The 21645-nt window shown below is 42.4% G+C and overlaps 1 protein-coding gene across 7 annotated transcripts in view; it reads right to left on the reverse strand.

The window, feature by feature from the left end:
- Positions 1 to 16796, reverse strand: part of TBX19 (T-box transcription factor 19) — a 45975-nt gene extending 29179 nt beyond the window's left edge. For 2 of the 7 annotated variants that reach the window (XM_024231959.3, XM_054525811.2), the window contains exon 1: positions 3879 to 5318. In XM_024231959.3, coding sequence (XP_024087727.2) covers positions 3879 to 4081 — 203 coding nt within the window. In that variant the 5' untranslated portion in view covers positions 4082 to 5318. Of the gene's footprint in view, positions 1 to 3878; positions 5319 to 14664 lie in introns of those variants that run through there. The other 5 variants (XM_054525781.2, XM_054525790.2, XM_054525797.2 and 2 more) reach the window with 5 other exon arrangements.
- Between the last annotated feature and the right edge of the window lie 4849 nt (positions 16797 to 21645).

Below are 21645 nucleotides of genomic sequence, written 5' to 3' on the forward strand. Positions count from 1 at the left end.
AAATAAACAAAGGGAAAAAAAGAACAGCATTAGGGAACCAAGGTGGCCTGGTTAGAGGCAGATTACATAAATACATATGATCTTCTTGAGCTGTAATTTTAAAGTTCAGAGAAAAACATCCATGGGCTGTAGGGACATGGAAATGTATTGGCCTGATGTGCAATCTTACTTTTCTCCTCTCTTGTACTGCCCTTACTGGAGACTATGAACATCAACTCAGTGGCACTGCACCAATACCCTTAATCATCGAGGACTGGTGAATCATCTAAACTAATCGGCAAATTTAAACTTAGTAATTCCCACCTCTTATTTTATGATGACAAGAAATATAGCATTTTTCCCTTAGGTGAAAATGTTACAAGTAAAGAAAACAAAAGCAAGAGATTTGATTTTTTTTTTTTTTTTTGAGACACGATCTCACTCTGTTGCCCAGGCTCCTGTGCAGTGGTGTGATCACTGCAACCTTGACCTCCCCAGGGTCAGGTGATCTCCCACCTCAGCCTCCCAAGTAGCTGGGACTACAGGTAGGTGTCACCATGCCCAGCTAATTTTTTGTATTTTTTGGAGAGACAGGTGTTTCTCCATGTTGCCCAGGCTGTTCTAAAACTTCTGAGCTCAAGTGATCCACCTACCTGGGCCTCCTGGCTAGTTGTTTGAATTTTTTGTAGAGAAGAGGTCTCCCTATATTGCCCAGTCTGGTCTCAAACTCTTGGGCTCAAGCAGTCCTCCCACTTCAGCCTCCCAAAGTGCTGGGATTACAGACATGAGCTGCCATGCTAGCAAGCAATTTAATTTATTTACCTCTGAAGTCTGAAATGGATTCTTTCTGCAAACTAAAGTATAAGTTTCCAGCTTAAAGGATGGACGTGAAAGGGAATACTGGCTGGATACACTAGAGATGACTCAAATGAGCTCTAAGGAGGTATTATACTTATTACTGTTATATCTAAAGGACTACTAACTATGAATAACTAAAAGTTTTCAATTTTAAAAAGAGAGAGAGGAAGAAAAGGAGGAAAGGGAAAAGAAATAGTAGAATGGGGGAGGGGAGAGAGAGAAAGAAAAGGAGGAAGGGAGAGAGAGAAAGGAAGGAACGAAAGAAGGGAGGCCAACATCAGGATCCCAGTTTCTGGAGATAATTCCATGTTTTTCAGGGAAAAGCCTTCCTCTTTACAGCTTCTGATCAATGTCAGAGGCAAGCTTCCTATTTATATATGTGAAAGAATGTGAAAGAATATGTGACAATGAGTCTTTTCACTCTTTCATCAGCCCATCTTATGCTATTTCAAGATTTGCTATTTTAATGCAGAACAATGAGACCTCAAGTGTGCAGGAGTTATCATTCCAAATGATGCTTTTTTAAAAAGTCAAGGTGACAATGTCAATGAAAAAGGGCCCAGGTGACACTGTGAATGAAAAAGGCTAGGACTGGGTAATCATACCAGGAACATTCTTCTCCACAGGGAAGGGCCACAAATCTACCTGCACCAGGTGCAGGAGTTGGTGCGGAGGGCAAGGATTTGAAGGAGACACAGAGAGCCTATAGACATAGGAGAATGGGTAGAAAGGAGGCATAGAGGAATAAATAGTTAGGGAGAAAAGAGAGAAGGAAGAAGGGAGTAAAGAAGATGAAGCAAGAAGGATGTCTATATTAACAAAGGTAAAGTGTGACTAATGGTTTAATCTGAGAAACTAAGAGGTTGGGAGTAATTTCAGACCAGGTTCATTCATTATTAAGTACATCAATTTCTTATGGACTTGTCTTCCCTTCTTTAATCAAAGTATAAAGGAAACTTTCTATCTCCTGGCAAAATCTTGACCCTAAAGGGCTCAGAGAGCTTAGGAGAATTTAAGAAAAAGATTTCATTTATAGGAAGACGGCGAACACAACAGGACATCCATAGATGAGAACAACCAAGTTCACCGCAATCAGACTTTTTCTACAAAGAATATTGTTCATGTAGCTAATATTAAATGACTTTAAAGATGAAGGATTTTGTTTTGCTTTTTAAAGACAGGGTCTCACCATGTTGCCCAGACTGCTCCCGGGCTCAAGGATCCCTTGCCTCAGCCTCCTGCGTAGCTGGGACCACAGGAGCACACCACCACACTGGGTTGATGTGAAGAATATTACATTTTAAATATAGGGGAAAATTATATAGGCAATAAAAGGCAAGATAAAACTTTTCTTAAATGGTAAAAGTACATTCCAATGTAACATATTATTAAACTGGAATTTATAATGGTTTCAGAAACTTCTATTATTTATTCTTTATTGAAATAGATGAACCATATATTGACTTGGTAATTGTACTTATTTTTACTTTAATATATGGCCAATTTGACAGCCAAATCAATAGCATAAGGCTAGGTACTAGTGTAATTAGTATCCAATAATACAAAGAAAAATAAGCAGAATGTTCTACCTATAATCAGATATAATAAAATTTTTACAGTTGCATCTTTGCCCACTTTTAAAGGGTCAAAGACTAAATCCAATTAAGAATTTGGGGTAATTCTGTGAAATTAAAATATGTTTTATGTTTTCTTCTAGGAAAGAAGCTAAAAATAATGTGTAAATACAGGTCAAGAGAAGGAACTATAATTACAGTAACAAATATTAGAAGCAACAAATCTATATGAAATAAGTATGGAACTCATTTTGAGAAAGAAAATATAAAAATCAAGCAAGGTTGATATTCCTGCTACTGGTATAATTGCAATTTCTTGAAATGCCCTAATTCAGATATGGCTTTCATTTTAGAAAGCACTTTAATGCCATGTAACAGCTCTTGAGTTCATAACTCTCCAAGATTGACAAGAAATAGTTCATTTTCTATACTGTGCTTTATTAAAATATAGAAAACTGAGACATCAGGAATGGAAGCATTTTGCACAAGGACAAAAGCCTGACAGAAAGAAGTTCAGATGGCCTCGGCTCTTCTCTTTTATCAGAATTCTCTCGAGGGTGTCATAATTAGAGTTCAGCCAAAACCAAGCCGACTGAAAATGCCTTTCAGCATTTTGTACTTTTGTGACCATGAAAAGCTATGTGAACACCAGCTGAATGTTGGAGCTAGTTTGGCCAAGCTGCGAGCGGTGAGATTTTGTTTCAAAATCTTTGCGTCTCCTCTACGAAGTGAAATCTTCTAATATTACCTTGACAGCCCCTTAGCAGACTAGATTTAATAGAATCTGAGAAATGCCAGCAGAGATCAGTTTCAGTTAATCCCTAAATTTGTTGCACTGAGAAGAAAGAAGGCATCTTCTCTTCTCTAAAGCAGAATAATATGTTTTCATTCACTATTACTGCAACAGCTTTCATATCATCACAAACACACACAATCTCAAATGAACACTCACCACAAACACACACGGGGAAGCAGATGAAGTGATAGGCAATGGGTTTACATTTGCCCTTTTGCTTCCAATCTTCAACTAGTCAAACATTTCTGGCAAGTTTGCTATACTTAGGAGGAGATCATCCAGCTTCCAAATAAAGTTGTCTTTCACCTTATCTGGACGGAGTTGGGGCTCAGGTCTGCGATAGGGTATGCAGCTAGTCACAAATTAATATTATTTTCTGACATTTAAGTCCATTTTCCCATCCCAATGGGGCATGCCCCCCACTTTATGGTAATTTCCCAGAATTTCTCCATTTAAAATGCACATAAGACAGGTGGCTTCATCCTCTGATGATCTCAGAGAAATTAATTAAGTTGGCTGGAGGAAAGCCATTGGAGACAGTCGTTCCTGTAAGCATGTTTAATCAGATCCTGCCGCCTCTAAGTGAAGAGCGGCAGCCTCTTCAATATTCAAGGGGTCTCATCTCTCCTGCCAAGCCCTGCCAGCCCACGCGAGGCGGCAGATAAACTCACCTGCCATTCTTGGTCACAATCATCTCATTAGTGACTTCCTTGAATCTCTGCCAGAGAGGTGCATCCTCCAGGATGATCTGAAGTTGCTTCTCCGTAGGGTCGCCTTTTTCCCTCCCTGCCTGAAGCTCGCTCTCCACCACATTGAGCAGATGAGAAACAGTGCCATCGCTGGGCTTCCGAGTGCCCAGCTCACTCATGGCCATAGGCACTTCTCGAACTTTGCCGAGAGCCGTTATCTACCTTGCCTGCTTCTAGCTTCTTCCTTCCCTCACTTGCCTGCCTTTCAAACCCACTTGAACAGTGCTTGGGGAGCGGAGAGAAGATACTCTGGCTCTTGTCTAAGCTCCTAGGATGACACCCCTTAAAAGTCTCCACATTATACCACCAACCTGTTAAGCTTTAGTTGGGGAGCGGGGTGGAGGCAGGGGAGAGGTAGGGAAGAAAAAGCCCTCTCTTAATTACTCATTGGATCAGGTGGGAGAGAGCCTGGCTTTCCCATTGGCTGCTGTGCACAGAGTAGATATTTAAGAAGAGTACTCCATCCAAATTATCAGGCTTTTATCTTGTTGTACCTGAAGAGGTCTAATCGGTGTATTGAGGACCATTTTCCCATTAATTAAAATTATTCCAGGCCCAGACTGCACTGTCAGGCAAATCATGTTTGTGCATAAATCATGACATGTGGCACCTATAAAGAAAAGCGTCCTGAGGAGAATCGACAAACTTGATGCCCAGGCTATAAGCTACTCTCCAGCATCTTAGACGAAGGCTCTGGAGAGAAGAAAGCGTATATGGAAGGTCCAAGGCACTGTGCCAAGAAACATGACTACTGTACCAGAGAATAAAGGAAGACATTCTGTGTGCCACTGCTCAAGGGTCAGCGCTCGGGAGAAAAGAAAAGAGCTCAAGAACTATTTCTCCCAGGGTGTCTCCTACTGATCATCTCTCTCCTGAATGACCCATACTTGCTCACACCCCACATTTCTCAAGGGCCCTCCTCACCTCCTACAAATGGAGGTCTGAATGTTGTCCTTCCTCCCTAGAGTCTAGAACCCCAATTTTTCTTATCTCTAGCCTTCGCCAGAGGGAGACAAAAAAGCAGCTAGTATCATATTAATCTCTCTAAGGAACACTCTGCCCCCAGTCAGTGAAAATAAACTGTTTACAATATTAGGCAGAGCAATTTCAATCTTTGGTCCAGAAAGGCATTCTGGTTTTCTCTTTAGACAATTCGTCCTTATTTTGGCATTCCAGGATGAATCCCACATTCCCTGGGAAGAAACACTAGTAGAAATCTTTTCTTTTGCCCACAACACTCAGTACTAATGGCAAGTGAGTGGATGGCGGGTGGAAGGGACAGGAGCAGAGGAAGCTCTACCTCCTCTAGCCCCCAACCTTGAGTAGAGCCTGGGGGTTGCGAGTTTTTCTCTCATCTCAATACAAAGTAAGAAAACAAGAACAAAAGGAAAACAAACCCAAAAAGGTAAGATAAACTCAGGGTAAGGATGACAGAAAATGTATTCAGGGCCTCCTAGTGCTACATACCTATGAAGCATCACATACAGCAAGGAGCAAACAGAAATGGCCTGCACCTTTACAGAATTAACAATCTGATGGAGAAAATAAATGATATAAAGCAAACAACAACTAAGTAATTATCAGTAGTGATAAGTCTATGAAGACTACTTAAAAGGGTGAAGTGGTCGAGAAAAATTTGTGCACAGCAGGGTAGGGAACTCCAGTTAGATGGAGTTGTGTAGAAAAGCTTCTCTGAGGAGGAGACATTTCAGATGAGACCAAAAGCTCAGCAAGGATGTAGCTGGGGAAGAGTTGGCAGAGTGCCAAGCAGAAGAATTACATGTGAGAAGCATGGCTTGAGCCAGGTAGAAATCTCCAGGGAGGCCAGTGTGACCAGAATGTGGTGGTAAAGAGAGCAGAATGAGATGTTCTTTGAGAGAGGGCCAGGCCAGACCATGGGGCCTTAGAAGTCATGATGAAGAATTTGGATTTTCTTCAGCATGAGATAGGAAACAATTGGAGAGTATTAAGTAGGAAAACAGCATGATTTGCTTTGTGTTTGCAAAAAATCTGATTGATTTGTGGAGAATAGACTAGGAAAGGGCAAGAGCTGAAGTAAAGGACAAATTAGAGGCTATGATAGCAGTTCAGGCAAGAGCTGGTGATGGCTTAGCCTAGGGTAGTGGCAGTGGCCAAACAATGAAGTGTATAGGTCCTAGATACACCTTAGAAGTCAATATGACAGAACAATATGAGGGACTGGATGTGGGGGTGAGGGAGAGCAGAGAACCATGTGTTTGATGGGAACAATTATTAGATGGCAGGGCCATTTACTGAGATACAGAAGGTGAGGGAGGTGGAAGGGTAGGCAGAGGCACAATTTGGTTAGGAGACTCAAAAATCTCAATTTCATACAGCTAACATTGAAAAGAATGTGGTAGGCTGAATAAGGACCCGCTGTAAAAGAGACCCATTTCCGAATCCCCAGAACCTGTGAGTGTATTACTTCACATGGGAAAAAGGGACTTTTCAGATGTGATTCAGTTAAGGATCTTGAGATGGGGAGATTATCCTGGGTTATCTGGTGAGCCCAGTGCAATCACAAAAATAAGAGGGAGGCAGGAGGATCAAAGTCAGAGGAAGAAGATGTAAGGACAGATGCAGAAGTCAGAGGGGAGAGAAGATGCTACACTCCTGGCTTTGAAGATAGAAAAAGGGACCAGAAGACATGGAATGTAAGAAGTCTCTAGAAGCTGGAAAAGATAAGGAAATAGATTATCCTCTAGAGTCTCCAGAAGGAACATAGTCCTGCCGACAACTTGGTTTAGTGAAACTAATTTTCGGCTTCTGATTCCCCAAACTGTAAGATAATAGGCTTATGTTGTTTTAAGCCACTAAGTTTGTGGTAATTTAGTACAGCAGCAATAGGAGACTAATGCAAAGATTATTAGGTATATAAGTGGAGATTTTGAGAAGGCACTGCTTAGAACTGTGACACAGTTGTGGCTTTGAGCTTCCAAGTAGCCAAAGTGGGGGAATATAATCTGGCATACATTAAATTTTATCCCTAAAATAAAAGCAAGCCTTGACCTGTGAGAACTTTCCCCCATAAATCTTTATGAGGAAAAGACTGTGAGACACAGTGAATAATGTCTCCCCAAACAGTCTACCAGTAAGATAAAAATGCTTCCTTCAAATAGTTTTACAATCTAGAAGGGACAGAAAGACATGCTTGAGGAATTCCAATACAGAAATGTGAAGTGTTCTGAAGCACCAGTAAGGGAGAAATGAAGAAAAAACCGAACTAATACTGGGATACGACAAGGATGACCACTTACACTACTGTTATTCAACATAATACTAGAAGTTCTAGCTACAGCAATCAGACAAGAGAAAGAAGTAAAAGACGTCCAAATTGGAAAGAAGGAGGTCAAATTATCCTTGTTTGCAAATGATATGATCTTATGTTTGGAAAAAAACTAAAGACTCTGCCGAAAAACTCTTAGAATTTATAAACAAATTCAATAAAGTTGCAGGATACAAAATCAACATACAAAAATCAATATAGCACTTCTATAGGCCAACAGTGAAAAATCTGAAAAAGATATCAAAAAAGTAATCCCATTTACAATAGCTACAAGTAAAATAAAATATCTAGGAATAAACTTAACCAAAGAAGAGAAAGATCTCTACAATGAAAACTATAAAACATTGATGTAAGAAATAGAAGAGTACATTAAAAAGTGGGGAGATAAGCCATGTTCATGGACTGGAAGAATCAATACTGTTAAAATGTCCATACTACCCAAAGCAATCTACAGATTCAATGCAAGCCCAATCAAAATATCAATGACGTTCTTCACCGAAATAGAAAAAAAAACCCTAAAAATTTATATGGAACCACAAAAGAGGCAGAATAGCCAAAGCCATCCTGAGCAAAAAGAAAAAAACTGAAGGAATCATATTACCTGACTTCAAATTATACTAAAGAGATATAGTAACCAAAACAGCATGGTACTGGCATAAAAACAGACACATAGACCAATGGAATAGAATAGAGAACCCAGAAATAAATCCTACATTTTCAACAGAGGTGCCAAGAACATACACTGGAGAAAGGACAGTCTCTTCAATAGATAGTGCTGACAAAAACTGGAAAACGTAACAGAAATGAACAAATTCCTGAAAACATACAACCTCCCAAGATTGAACCAGGAAGAAATTGAAAGCCTGACAGACCAATAACAGGTTTCAAAATTGAATTAGTAATAAAAAAATTTACCAACCAGAAAAAGCCCTGGGCCACATGGATTTACAGTTGATTTCTACCAGACATATAAAGAGCTGGTACCAATCCTACTGAAACTATTTCAAAAAATAGAGGAGGAGGAACTCCTCCCTAACTCATTCTATGAGGCCAGCATCATTCTGACACCAAAACTTGGCAGAAAAAAAATCTTCAGGCCAATATCCCTGATGAACATACATGCAAAAATCCTTAACAAAATACTAGCAAACCAAATCCAATTCACCACAATCTAGAAAGCTTTATTCCTGGGATGCAAGGTTGGTTCAACATACATAAATCAATAAATGTGATCCATCAAATAAATAGAACTAAAAACAAAAACCACATGATCATCTCAATAGATGCAGAAAAGGCTCTTGATTAAATTCGACCTCCATTCATGTTAAAAATCCTCAATAAACTAGGCGTACAAAGGAACACACCTCAAAATAATAGCCATCTATGACAAAGCCACAGCCAACATCATACTGAAGAGGCAAAAGCTGAAAGAATTTCCCTTGAGATTCAGAACAAGACAAGGATGCCCACTCTCACCACTCCTATTCAGCACAGTACTGGAAGTTCTAGCTGGGGTAATCAGGCAAAAGAAAAATAAAAGGTATCCAAATAGGAAGAGAGGAAGTCAAACTATCCTTCTTTGCAGACGATAGGATTCTATATCTAGAAAACCCCACAGTCTCTGCCCAAAGGCTCCTAGATACAATAAACAAATTCAGCAAAGTTTCAGGACATAAAATCAGTGTACAAAAGTCACTAGCATTTCTATACACCAACAATGTCCAAGTTGAGAGCCAAATTATGAATGCAATACCATTCACAGTAGCCATAAAAAAAGACTAAAACCCATAGGAATATGGCTAACCAGGGATGTGAATGATCACAAGAAGAATTACAAAACACTGCTTAAAAAAAAAAATCAAAGATGACCAAAACAAATGGAAAAACAGTCTATACTCACAAACAAGAAGAATCAATATTGTTAAAATGGCCATACTGCCCAAAGCAATTTACAGATTCAATGCTATTCCTATAAAACTACGAACATTTTTCACAGATTTTGAAAATATCATTTTAAAATTCATTTGGGACCAAAAAGGAGCCCAAATAGCCAAAGCAATCCTAAGCAAAAAGAACTAAGCTTGAGGCATCACACCACTTAACTTCAAACTATACTAAAAGGCTACAACAGTAACTACAACAGCATGGTATTGGTACAAAAGTTGACACAGAGATCACTGGTACAGGTTAGGGAACCCAAAAGAAGAAACCATACAACTACAACCATCTGATCTTCAACAAAGCTGACAATAGTAAGCAATGAAGAAAGGACTCCCTCTTCAATAAATAGTACTAAGATAACTGGCTAGTTATGTCAATCTTCTCAATATGCAGAAGATTGAAACTGGACCACTATTTATCACCAAATATAAAATTCAACTCAAGTTAAACTAAAGACTTAAACATAAAACCTAAAACTATAAAAACCCTAGATGAAAACCTAGGAAATATCGTTCTGGACATTGGTGCTGTCAAAGACTTCATGATAAAGATTTCAAAAGCAATTGCAACAAAAACAAAAATTGGCCAGATGCAGTGGCTCACACCTGTAATCCCACAACTTTATGAGGCCAAGGCAGGTGGATCATTTGAGCTCAGGAATTCGAGACCAGCCTGGCCAACATGGTAAAACCCTATCTCTACAAAAAATACAAAAATCAGCTGGGCATGGTGGTACATGTCTGTAGTCGCAGCTGCTCAGGAGGCTGAAGTGGGAGGACCGCTTGAGCCTGGGAGGTGGAAGTTGCAGTGAATCAAGGTCATGCCACTGCACTCCAGCTTGGGTGACATAACACGACCCTGTCTCAAAAAAAGAAAAAAAAAAGATTAAAAGTGGGACCTAATTAAACTTAAGAGCTTCTGCACAGCAAAGGAAACTATCAATGGAGTAAACAGGCAACCTATAGAATGGGAGAAAATAATTTGCAAACTATGCTTCTGACAAAGGTCTAATATCCAGCATCTATAAAGAACTTAAATAAATCAACAAGCAAAAAAAAAAACTTTATTAAAAAATGGGCAAAGGACATGAACAGACACCTCTCAAAAGAAGACATATAAGCAGCCAACAAGCATATGAAAAAATGCTCAATATCACTAATCATCAGAGCAATGCAAATCAAAACCACAATTAGATACAATCTCACACCAGTCTGAATGGCTATTACTAAAAAGTCAAAAAGTAACAGATGCTAACGAGATTGTGGAGAAAAGAGAATGCTTATACACTGCTGGTGGGAATTTTGTAAATTAGTGTAGCCACTGTGGAAAGCAGTCTAGAGATTTCTCAAAGAACTTAAAATAGAACTACCATTAGACCCAGCAATTTCATTACTGTGTATATACCAAAAGAAATATAAACCATTCTCCATAAAGACACATGCACATGAATGTCCATCACAGCACTATTCACAATAGCAAAGACATGGAATCAACCTGGATTCCCACCAGTGGTGGACTGGATAAACAAAATGTGGTAGATATACACCTTGCAATACTATACAGCCATAAGAAAGAATGAGATCATGTCTTTTGCAGCAACATAGATGGTCATTATCCTAAGTGAATTAACACAGAACAGAAAATCAGATTCTGCATGTTCTCACTTGTAAGAGGGAGCTAAACACGAGTACACACAGATACAAAGAAGGGAACAACAGACACTGGGGCCTTCTTGAGGCTGGAGGGTGGGAAGAGGGTGAGAATTGACAAACTACTATCAGGTATTATGCTAATTACCTAGGTGACAAAATTAGCTGTACACCAAACCCTGAAACATGCAATTTACCCATGTAACAAACCTGCACATGTACCCCTTGAGCCTAAAAGTTGGAAAGAAAAAAATTAGAAAATAAAATAAAAATTTGGGGTCAACAGAAAAGAATGTTATGATAAATAAATAAATAATGCTGAGAAAACTGAATATCCATATGCAGAAGAATGAAACTAAACCCCTATCCCTCTCCATATACAAAAATCAAATCAAAAGGGATTAAAGACTTAAATCTAAGACCTCAAACTATGAAACTATTAACACTAACAGAAAACATGGGGGAAACTCTCCAGGACATTGGTCTGAGCAAAGATTTCTTGAGTAATACCACAAAACCACAGACAACCAAAGCAAAAATAGACAAATTAGATCACATTAAGTTATTAATAAAAACCTTCTGCACAGTAAAGGAAATAATCCACAAAGTGAAGTGACAACCCACAGAATAGGAGAAAATATTTGCAAACCAGAATTATTAAGGGATTAATAGCCAGAGTATATCAGGAGCTCAAAAAACTTAATTGGAAAAAAAAATCTAATAATCTGATTTTAAAATAGGTGAAAGATCTGAATAGACATTTCTCAAAAGAAGACATACAAATGGCAAATGAAAAGCGCTCGACACCACTGATGATCAGAGAAATGAAAATGAAAACTACAATGAGCTATCATTTCATCCCAGTTAAAATGGTTTTTATCCAAAATACAGGCAATAGCAAATGCTGGCAAGGATGTGGAAAAAAGGGAACCCACACACACTGTTGGTGTGAATATAAATCAGTGCAACCACTAGGGAGAACAGTATGGAGGTTCCTCAAAAAACTAAAAATAGAATTACCATACAATCCAGCAAACCCACTTCTAGGTATATACCCCCAAAGAAAAGAAATCAGTATTTTTAAGACATACCTGCACTCCCATGTTTATTGCAGCACTCTTCACAATAGCCAAGATTTGGAAGCAACCTAAGTGTCCATTAACAGACAAATGGATAAAGAAAATCTGGAACATATACACAATGGAGTACTACTCAGCCATAAAAAAAAAGAATAAAAGCCTGTCATTTGCAACAACATGAATGGAACTGGAGGTCATTATGTTAAGTGAACTAAGCCAGGCACAGAAAGAGAAATTTTACATGTTCTCACTAATGTATGAGAGCTAAAAACTAAAACAATTGAACTCAGAGAGTAGAATGCTGGTTACCAAAGGCTGGGAAGTGTAGTGGGAGAGTAGTAGGAAGTGGAGATGGTTAATGGGTACAAAAATACAATTAGATAGAATGAATAAAATCTAGTTGTATTGTTGACTACAGTCAATAATAATTTATTGTATATTTTTAAATAACTAAAAGAGTACAATTGAAATGTTTATAACCACAAAGAAATGACAAATGCTTGATTGAGGTGGTGGATATCCTATTTACCCTGTTTTGATTTTTATGCATTATATGCCTGTATCAAAATCTCATGGGCCCCATAAACATATATACCTACTAGGTACCCATAACATTAATTTTTTTTTTTTTTTTTTTTTGACACAGAGTCTTACTCTGTCACCCAGGCTTGAGTGCAGTGGCATGATCTTGGCTCACCGCAACCTCCACCTCCCAGGTTCAAGCAATTCTCCTGCGTCAGCCTCTTGAGTAGCTGGGATTACAGGTGCTCACCACCATGCCTGGCTAATTTTTGTATTTTTAGTGGAAATAGGGTTTCACCATGTTGGCCAGGCTGTTCTCCAACTCCTCTCCTCAAGTGATCCACCCGCCTCGGCCTCCCAAAGTGCTGGGATTGCAGGCGTGAGCCACTGCACCCAGCCTAAAAATCAAATATTTTTAAACAACTTTTTAAAGCGAAGAAAATGACTGCCTTTTAGCCCTATGAGTAAATAAAACACTAACAAGATTTTATAATCTAATTTTTTTAATTTAACAATATATAAAGAATATTTTTCCCATGTCACCAAATAATTTTCTACATTATTTTGACATTTGCAAATTATCCCGTCTTATAAATGAGCCATTTTTAACCAATCTAATATTCTTATGTATTTACTATTTTTCTTTTTTCTATAATTTTAAGCAATTAAAATTCCAGATAATAAATATTTAGGAACATCCATGATTGTTTTCTTACACTGTATTTTTTAGAAGTAGTGTTGACAATAATAAAACATGCTAATCATATTTACATCTCATTTATAACAATCTTATAAGGTAAATGGTATAATTATACCTATTTTATAGGTGAGAAACTTGAAGGTCACAGTGGTTAAGTAACTTGACCACAAGTATCTAGACAATGACTACTAAGGCAGGTATTTAAGCCCAGGGAGTCCAAACAGATAGACTTCATTTTAACCCTTCGATTTCCAGGAATTCATTCATTCAGTGACACAATGAGAAAATCAGGAGATTTTAATTATCTCCATAACATAGATTAAAAAAAAACAGGTAAGAAAGGAAAAAAAGACTTGTCCAATATTCAATGAACCAGGAGAAGAGTTAGAAAAGGAATGACTCAGCCAGGCACGGTGGCTCACACCTGTAATCCTAACACTTTGGGAGGCCAAGGCAGGTGGATCACTTGAGGTCAGGAGTTCAAAACCAACCTGGCCAACATGGTAAAACCCCATCTCTACTAAAAATACAAAAAAAAAAAATTAGCCTGGCATCGTGGCAGGCACCTGTAATCCCAGCCACTTGGGAGGCTGAGGGAGGAGAATAGCTTGAACCCAGGAGGCAGAGGTTGCAGTGAGCTGAGATCATGCCACTGCACTCCATTCTGGGTGGCAGAGCAAGACCCCATCTCAAAAAAAAAAAAAAGGAATGACTCCTATCCCCAATTAATCTCCATCTAAGCACAGAGTACCAAGGTGTACAAATCATGTCACTTTTAGGGAACCAGCAAGAAAGACTTTCTCATGAGTGGTCTCAATTCCCTTATCAGGCTGGGTTAGCAGAAAACTAGCAGGTAGAGCTCCTCCACCCCACCATACTTCCTTTAGCCTTAAAAATTCTTTTGTACCTGTTATATATTGGGCTGCCATGGAAGGTTTTGTTATGAAGAAAAAATAAGTGAGAAAATGTTTTCATATTTTTTTAGATATAAAATTTTTTAAAATGTTTCCAAATCTCTGGACTAAATAATGTCTAAGGTATTTCCCAACTCTAACAATCTAGCATTTCCTCTGATATGTATTGACGGTGTAAGGAAAATGGCTGTGCTTCTTCAGTCAGGAGGAGGCTGAGGTAGACATCCAGTACAGCATGACACAGTGGGTTTGGAGTGCAGACACACAATCCTATGCATTATATAATCACATCTATGTAGCCATTTGATGTAACCAGTTTGTGTGAGATCCTACCTGGCTTTGAGCCATTACTGTCTGTGAGTAGTATAACTACACTGCTGACTCTCTAGGAGGGGAGAGAATAAAGCCATATCCCAACTGCCTATGGTCCCTTGAGTGTTCTTTCAGCTACCCACCACCAATCCACCAACTCCACTTGGACCTCAGCTAGGGCTGGAACCTGACAATTGGCCTAGTTAGCAGGATCCCAAGGTGAGTGAGTCCTTGGCCCCGATGATCCCAGGTGGGCTATGTGGCCCCAGCATGGGTTATGATACCTGGTGGCAGCTGTGCTGCTAGGATGGGCCCCAGCAGAAACATGGGTGGTGGTAGACAGGTCCCCCATGAGCATGGAGAAGGGGCTGAAGCACCTGGAAGGACAGAGCACCGAGAAGGAGCTGCTTTTGCCGGCAGAGTTGGATGGGCGTTTTTGACTGTACTACGGGAAGCACACGCTCGGTCCCTGCAGGATGCACACGGGTAAAGGGACCTCCAGGCACAAGCAGAGTGCCAGGAGGCCCGGATACACAGCTTGGAATGAGAATTAGGAGCTGCCATTAGTGTGGGCCTGGGCCCACCATCCCAGCCAGAGACCCTCGCTTGTTCTGATACCTAGGAGGAAGAACCCCTGTTTCGGGCTTGCCCAGTTATCTGTCAGAAAATAGAGCAAGAACAGCTGTTGGAGGCCCACAAATGGCGGGCACAGGGACCCCTACCATGACGGAGCACACCTCATGCAGTGCCTATACCCCAACTGAGTTGCGGGAATTAGGTAAACAGCTTTGGCAGCGCTTGGGGGAACCCCTACCCGCCTGGACGCTTCACCTTTGGGATGAGGGAGCCAACAGTATCGTCTGCTCCACCTCTGAAATGGAAAAGTAGACCTCCATTATGACCCATCTCTCCCTGCGTCACTGATTGCAGGTAAGCAGGCAGTTAGCACACGGGCAAGGCAACCACACTCTAATTGAATAACTGATGGTAGCCATATGAACGGTATGGAACAATTAGCATAGGGGCAAGTCAACCACACTCTAATTGAATAGCTGATCGGCATGGAACAATGCCAGAGAAATATCAGAAACTATGAGTAAATAGCAGTTGTATACAGATTTGGTGCAAGTAATTCAGGAGATGGGTATGCGGCAGGCTATGTTCAATCTGAATACCCGAGGGCCAGATGATGAACACTTTACCTCCCACATGAGGGACCTTGTGTTAGGCTCTGCACTCCCGAGTGCCTTCAGCTCCCAGGCCGTTGTCCTCACTCCGTATGTGGGGCACCACATACATGAGGTGACTACCACCATGGCGGTCCTTAGGGAAGCAGAGGACCATCATTTGGGAGCAGGGAGTCAGTGCCACAAAAAAAGGAGAAGGTACCCGTTCCACAGGGGGCCACCTCATGGGACAAAATGGGGCCCCAATGGGTGACCCACATGCAGATGCGGATTGATTTGATTTTGGCTGGGGTTGACCGAGAGAAAATTGATAGGCAATCCAATGAAGTGCTGTTAACTTTGTGGAGGCAATTGTTCCCAAAGCAGCAATTCCAGAAAATGCCCAAGAAGGAGAAGAGCGATGCTGCTGGACCCAGTCCCACCCAACACTCCAGCTCAAGGACTACTTGCAGACGGGCGGAGGTAGCCTTTTGTGTTTGATTAGGAAACTGGCCGAGGTGCCCGGCTTGGGGGGACACCAGACAACCAAAGGCCACATGTGAAATAGGCAATCCACTGGTCCCCCACCAACGTACGGTGGGTGCTGGCACTGGTAGACACCAGTGCAGATTGTAGCCTCGTCTATGCGAACTCGAATAAATTTCCGGGCAAGGTTACATATACAGATGGCTATGGAGGCCGGTCAGTGAAAGCGAAACCTGTATCTTTGCACCTTGGCATCGGCCACTTAGCTCTCCACTTATAATTGCATATGTCTCTCCCATACCTGAATACATTCTGGGGGTGGATATTTTACATGGCTTGGCTTTACAAACCACAGCCAGAGAATTCAGACTCCGAGTACTTGTAGTTAAGCTGGTACTGTGCGGACATATGCATCGCCAGCCCCAGGTCCTGCCATAACCCTGACAAGTTACTTCCACCCGTCAGTACCGCTTTCCAGGTGAGCATACAGAGAAAACTGAGACTATTAAGAAGTTAGAGGAGGTACAGATAGTGCGTGGCACTCACAGCCCCTACAATGCTCTGGTATGACCAGTCAGAAAGCCTGATGGAACTTGGCGAATGATGGTGGATTATTGAGAACTAAATAAAGTAACACTCCCTTTACATGCAGCTGTACTGTCTATCACTGATTTGATGGGCTGCTTGACGACGGAATTAGGACAGTACCGCTATGTGGTAGACTTGCCAATACATTCTTCTCAATTGACATTGCTCCAGAGAGCCAGGAACAGTTTGTTTTCACATGGGAAGGGCAACAAGAGACTTTCACAGTGTTGAGGCAGGACTACGTGCATAGCCCCAGCATACGTCATTGTCTCATTGCCACGGATTTAGCCACCTGGAAATGTCCAAAGGGGGTCCACCTATTCCATTATATTGATGATATTATGTTAACCTCTGATTCTCTTGCAGATTTAGAAGCAGCGGCACCCCTCTTGCAATAACATTTGGCAGCACACAGTTGGGCTATCAACGAATCCAAGGTCCAAGGGCCTGGATTCCAAGGCCCCGGATTCCAGGGTCCAAGGGTCTGCCAAATTCTTGGGAGTTGTCTGCTGAGGTACTAAGAAGGCATACCAGAGGACATTGATAAAATTCAGCATATCCCCAGCCCACAATGATGAAGCAGCTACAGACTTTTGTAGGCCTCTTAGGATACTGGCGGGCATTCCTGCCCCATTTAGCTCAGAGGATAAAACCGTTGTATCAGTTGACAAAAAAGGGAGCTACCTGGGATTGGGGCAATGATGCTGAAATGGTTTTTCTGGCAGCCAAGTGGGCCATACAGCAAGCACAGGCCCTACGAGTAATTAACCCGGGGTGCTCATTTGAACTTGATGTGCATGTGACCGCAGATGGTTTTGGCTGGGGCCTATGGCAGCACATGGAGCACTTTAGAACCCCAGTAGGCTTTTGGTCCCAACTTTGGAAGGGAGCTGATCTCTGGTATCTCTCGATAGAGAAGCAATTAGCAGCTGCATATGCTGCCCTTCAGGCTTGTGAGTGTGACAGGAAGGGCTACAGTCATCAACTGAACGACTTACCCAATAGCAGGGTGGGTACATTCATGGGTAACCACCCCTGGACTGGGATGGCACAGACATCCACCTTAGCAAAGTGGGGCACCTACTTAGAACAGCGGAGCACACTGAGTACAAGCCCCTTAGCAGCAGAATTACAAGAAGTCTTGGGACCTGTAGTTCTGATGTAAGATAAGGCTATGGGTCAGCCTGAGGCAATCTTAAACCCTGAGCCATTACTGTTTAAAGAAGGGCACCCCCCATTCCTGATGGGGCATGGTATACGGATGGGTCCAGCTGGGGTGCTACTGCTGCCTGGACAACTGTCGTGGTCCAGCCTAGTACTGAAACCATATGGTTTGATACTGGGTATAGACAAGGTAGTCAATGGACTGAACTCAGGGCAGTGTGGATGGTGATCACCAAGGAGGAGACACCTGTGGTAATCTGCACTGATAGCTGGGCAGCTTATTGAGGCCTGACCTTGTGATTAACTACCTAGAAGTTACAGAATTGGCTAGTTGGCCACCTGCCCATTTGGGGCCAGGCCACGTGGCAAAACCTATGGGAAATGGGCCACTAAAAGGATGTAACTATTTATCATTTGTCAGGCCCTGTGCTTCTGGCTGCCCCTGGCAATGATGAGGCAGATACCTTGGCCAAGATCCAGTGGTTGGAGTCAGCATCTACACAAGATATAGCCCTATGGCTGCACCGAAAATTGGGCCATGCAGGGGGTAAACTAATGCAACAGGTCAGTAAGCGCTGGGGTCTATCCTTGCCCACATAAGATATCTGGGAGGCCTGCCAGAAGTGCCCAGCATGCGCACGGACATACACCAGACAGAGGCAGCTGCCTAGGGTTACACAACAAGTGACAGAAGGGTGGATGCCTTTGGCTAGATGGCAAATAGACTACATTGGGCCACTTCCAAGGTCACAGGGGCATACACATGTACTGACAGCTGTAGACATGGCCACCAGTCTGTTATTTGCCTACCCTTGCAGGACAGCTGACCAACACCACACAATTCAGGCCCTGCAACACTTGTGTGCCCTATATGGTTGTCCCCTGATCATTGAAAGCAACAGGGTAACACATTTTACTGGACAGCAGGTACAACAGTGGGCACAACAGATGGACATAAAGTGGAGATTCCATGTTCCACAAGCTGCTGGTATGATTGAATGATATAATGGACTCCTGAAAAACGGGTTATGCTTGCATGTTACTCCCCCATCTTTGCAGGGCTGGAGTTCATGGTTGGACCTGGTGCTCCAAACCTTGAATGAATGGCCACGGAAAGGTGGCCTGGCCCTGGTGAGGCACTGCTACACCGGGCTGCTGCCCCCATCCAGTTACAGATACACACCAGGGAGGACCTCCTCCGACCAGGTATGGGGACGAACAGTAACCTGTTGTTGCCTGCCCCAGCACCCCTAAAGTCAGGGGAACAAAGAACCTGGCTTTGGCCATGGACCCTCCAAGCCCCCCATTGCCAATGGTTAGCTATCGTAGCCCCTGGGAGGAGGGCCTACAGTATGATTTACATGTCACTCCTTAGGTATTTAATATATGGCCTCCGTGATTGACCGTTCATAGAGGAATGGCCAGGGAAGGAATCCTCCTCTGGGGTCCATATGTATTATCTGTGTGGCCTATTATGAGCTCCCCAGTGACTTTGGCACAGATACAGGACCCAAAGGAACCATGGGGAGCTGAGAAGTTGTGGTGCCATTGCCTAGGGCAGAAGCCCTTGGTGGTTGCATTGTTATCCAGGAATGAAAGGTTGGCCTGTATTTTGCCTGAGGGGTATGATTTACCCTGATTAGTAACTGTGCCTGCTTTATCATTTTGACCATAAGCTGACATGCTCCAACAGCATTGTGGACTGGGCCCACACCTACACTGAGGTGACCAATGTTTCCAACTGTTGAATCTGCACCGCCCTTCCAGCAGCAGCTGTGGATGGCTTGCCCTGGCACATACATCTAGCTTCTACGGAAAACTGGACATGGTTAGACATCTGGGGTCCCACGGCCAACGTTTGGAATGCAACATGACAAGCTTTGGATAGGGGATGCCACAAAACCCATAGCATGCCCACCCGCTGGCTGACCCGTAGTGACTATGATGGATGGGGCTGGTTAGTGGGAGAACGTGTGGTGCCCCCACCACAGGTACCACGATGTATAGAGCAGCACTGGGGCAACGTCACTGTGGGGTGGTTACCTGCCTGCACAAATATAACATATGTCACCACACCAAAGGTGCAATGGAATAGGCGGCCTCATCAATGCTGGGCCCCAGCAGACTTAGTGCCCCCCTGGAAATTTATAGACATATGAAGACACAGGATGGTCATCTTTGCGAGTGAATTGGACTGGCTGCTGTACCTAGGGAAGGCCTTATGTGCCTGCCACTGTTATTCCCACATTACCCAGATGCCCACATAACTGGGAGGCACTACGTTCCCAGTTTTTGTGAGTGTGACGAACCCCCTGGTGGCTCTACCCCTTAGCATTAACCATCCCTGGTGTTAATGGTGTCATCTGTAGAAATGCAAGTTATGGCCCTTGTAGAAATGCAAGTTACGGCCCTTGCAGAACACACAGCTTGAGCCTTGAATTACACCCGAGTTGCCCTTCTTCTGTTAACAGATGAGGTTGATCAAACCAGAAAGGTGGTACTGCAGAACTGGGTGGCGCTCAACATATTAACTGCTGTCCAAGGTGGCACCTGTGCTCTTTTGGGAACGCAATGTTGTGCCTTCATCCCTGACAATGAACAAAACATAACAGCAGCTTTGCAAAGGTTTCCCAGGAAATCAAGGCAGTTGACAGCCTTACTGATGACCCCCTACAGACACGGTGAGCATCTTTAGGCTCTGGCCTATGCTGGACCCTAATAATTATGGGCAGCATAGCAGGAATATTAGTAGTGAGTTGTTGCTCCCTATATTGCTGCTGTGGCCTATGAGTCCAAAGTTCCACCTTGTGGGCACGTCTCCCCACTACAAGGACTCCCTCGGCCTAGAGGGTGGAGTGTAAGGTAAATGGCTGTGCTGCAATCAGGAGTAGGCTGAGGTAGACATCTGGTACAGCCTGACACAGCAGGTTTGGAGCACAGGCGCAAAACCCTGTGCGTTATATAATCACATTTATGTAGCCATTTGATGTAACCTGCCTGTGTGAGCTCATATGAGGCTTTGAGCCATTATCGTCTGTAATATAACTGCACTGCTGACTCTGTAGGAGGGGAGAGAATAAAGCCATGTCCCAACTGCCTACGGTCCCTTGAGTGTTCTTTCCGCTACCTGCCACCTGTCCACAAACTCCCTTCAGACTCCAGCTCAGGTTGGAACCTGAAGATGGTACTACATGACTGTTGCCATTTCACTTATTAGTGAGGGGTGAATTATTGTATATATATATTTTTTTTTTAAGTGGGCAAGGCATGGTGGGTCACACCTACAATCTCATCACTTTGGGAGGCTGTGAGGGAAGATCACTTGAGCCCTGGAGTTCAAGATCAGCCTGGGCAACACAGCAAGATCCCATCACTACAGAAAAATTAAAAATTAGATGGGCATGGTGGTATGTGCCTGTAGTCCTAGCTTCTTGGGAGCTTGAGGCAGGAGGACCACTTGAGCCCAGAAGTTTGAGGCTATAGTGAACTATGATCACACTACTGCACTCTAGCCTGGGCAAAAGAGCAAGACCCTCTCTCAAAGTCTCAACAAACAAAAGCTCATAACATTTCATGTAAGCCTCATCTTCCTCAGATATGATATTCTGGCTTTCTATTATAGTGGGTTACTGGCTTTCTGAATTATTTTCTAAGAGCTTCACATTTGTGTTCCTGGCATATTTTGTAAGTAGGTCCTGGCTGAGCATCTTAGGGAACAAGTCACTCATTTTTTTCTCTCTTCAGGTGTCTTTGCAGCACAATACTTCCGTGAAATACAAAGTTAAATCTTAGACAATGTGCTATACAATATATCTTCAATATTTGAAAATAGAGACTCATATCTGCATCTTAGGATTAAAT

This window comes from Pongo abelii, chromosome 1, assembly GCF_028885655.2.
Source record: "Pongo abelii isolate AG06213 chromosome 1, NHGRI_mPonAbe1-v2.0_pri, whole genome shotgun sequence".
Lineage (NCBI taxonomy): Eukaryota > Metazoa > Chordata > Mammalia > Primates > Hominidae > Pongo > Pongo abelii.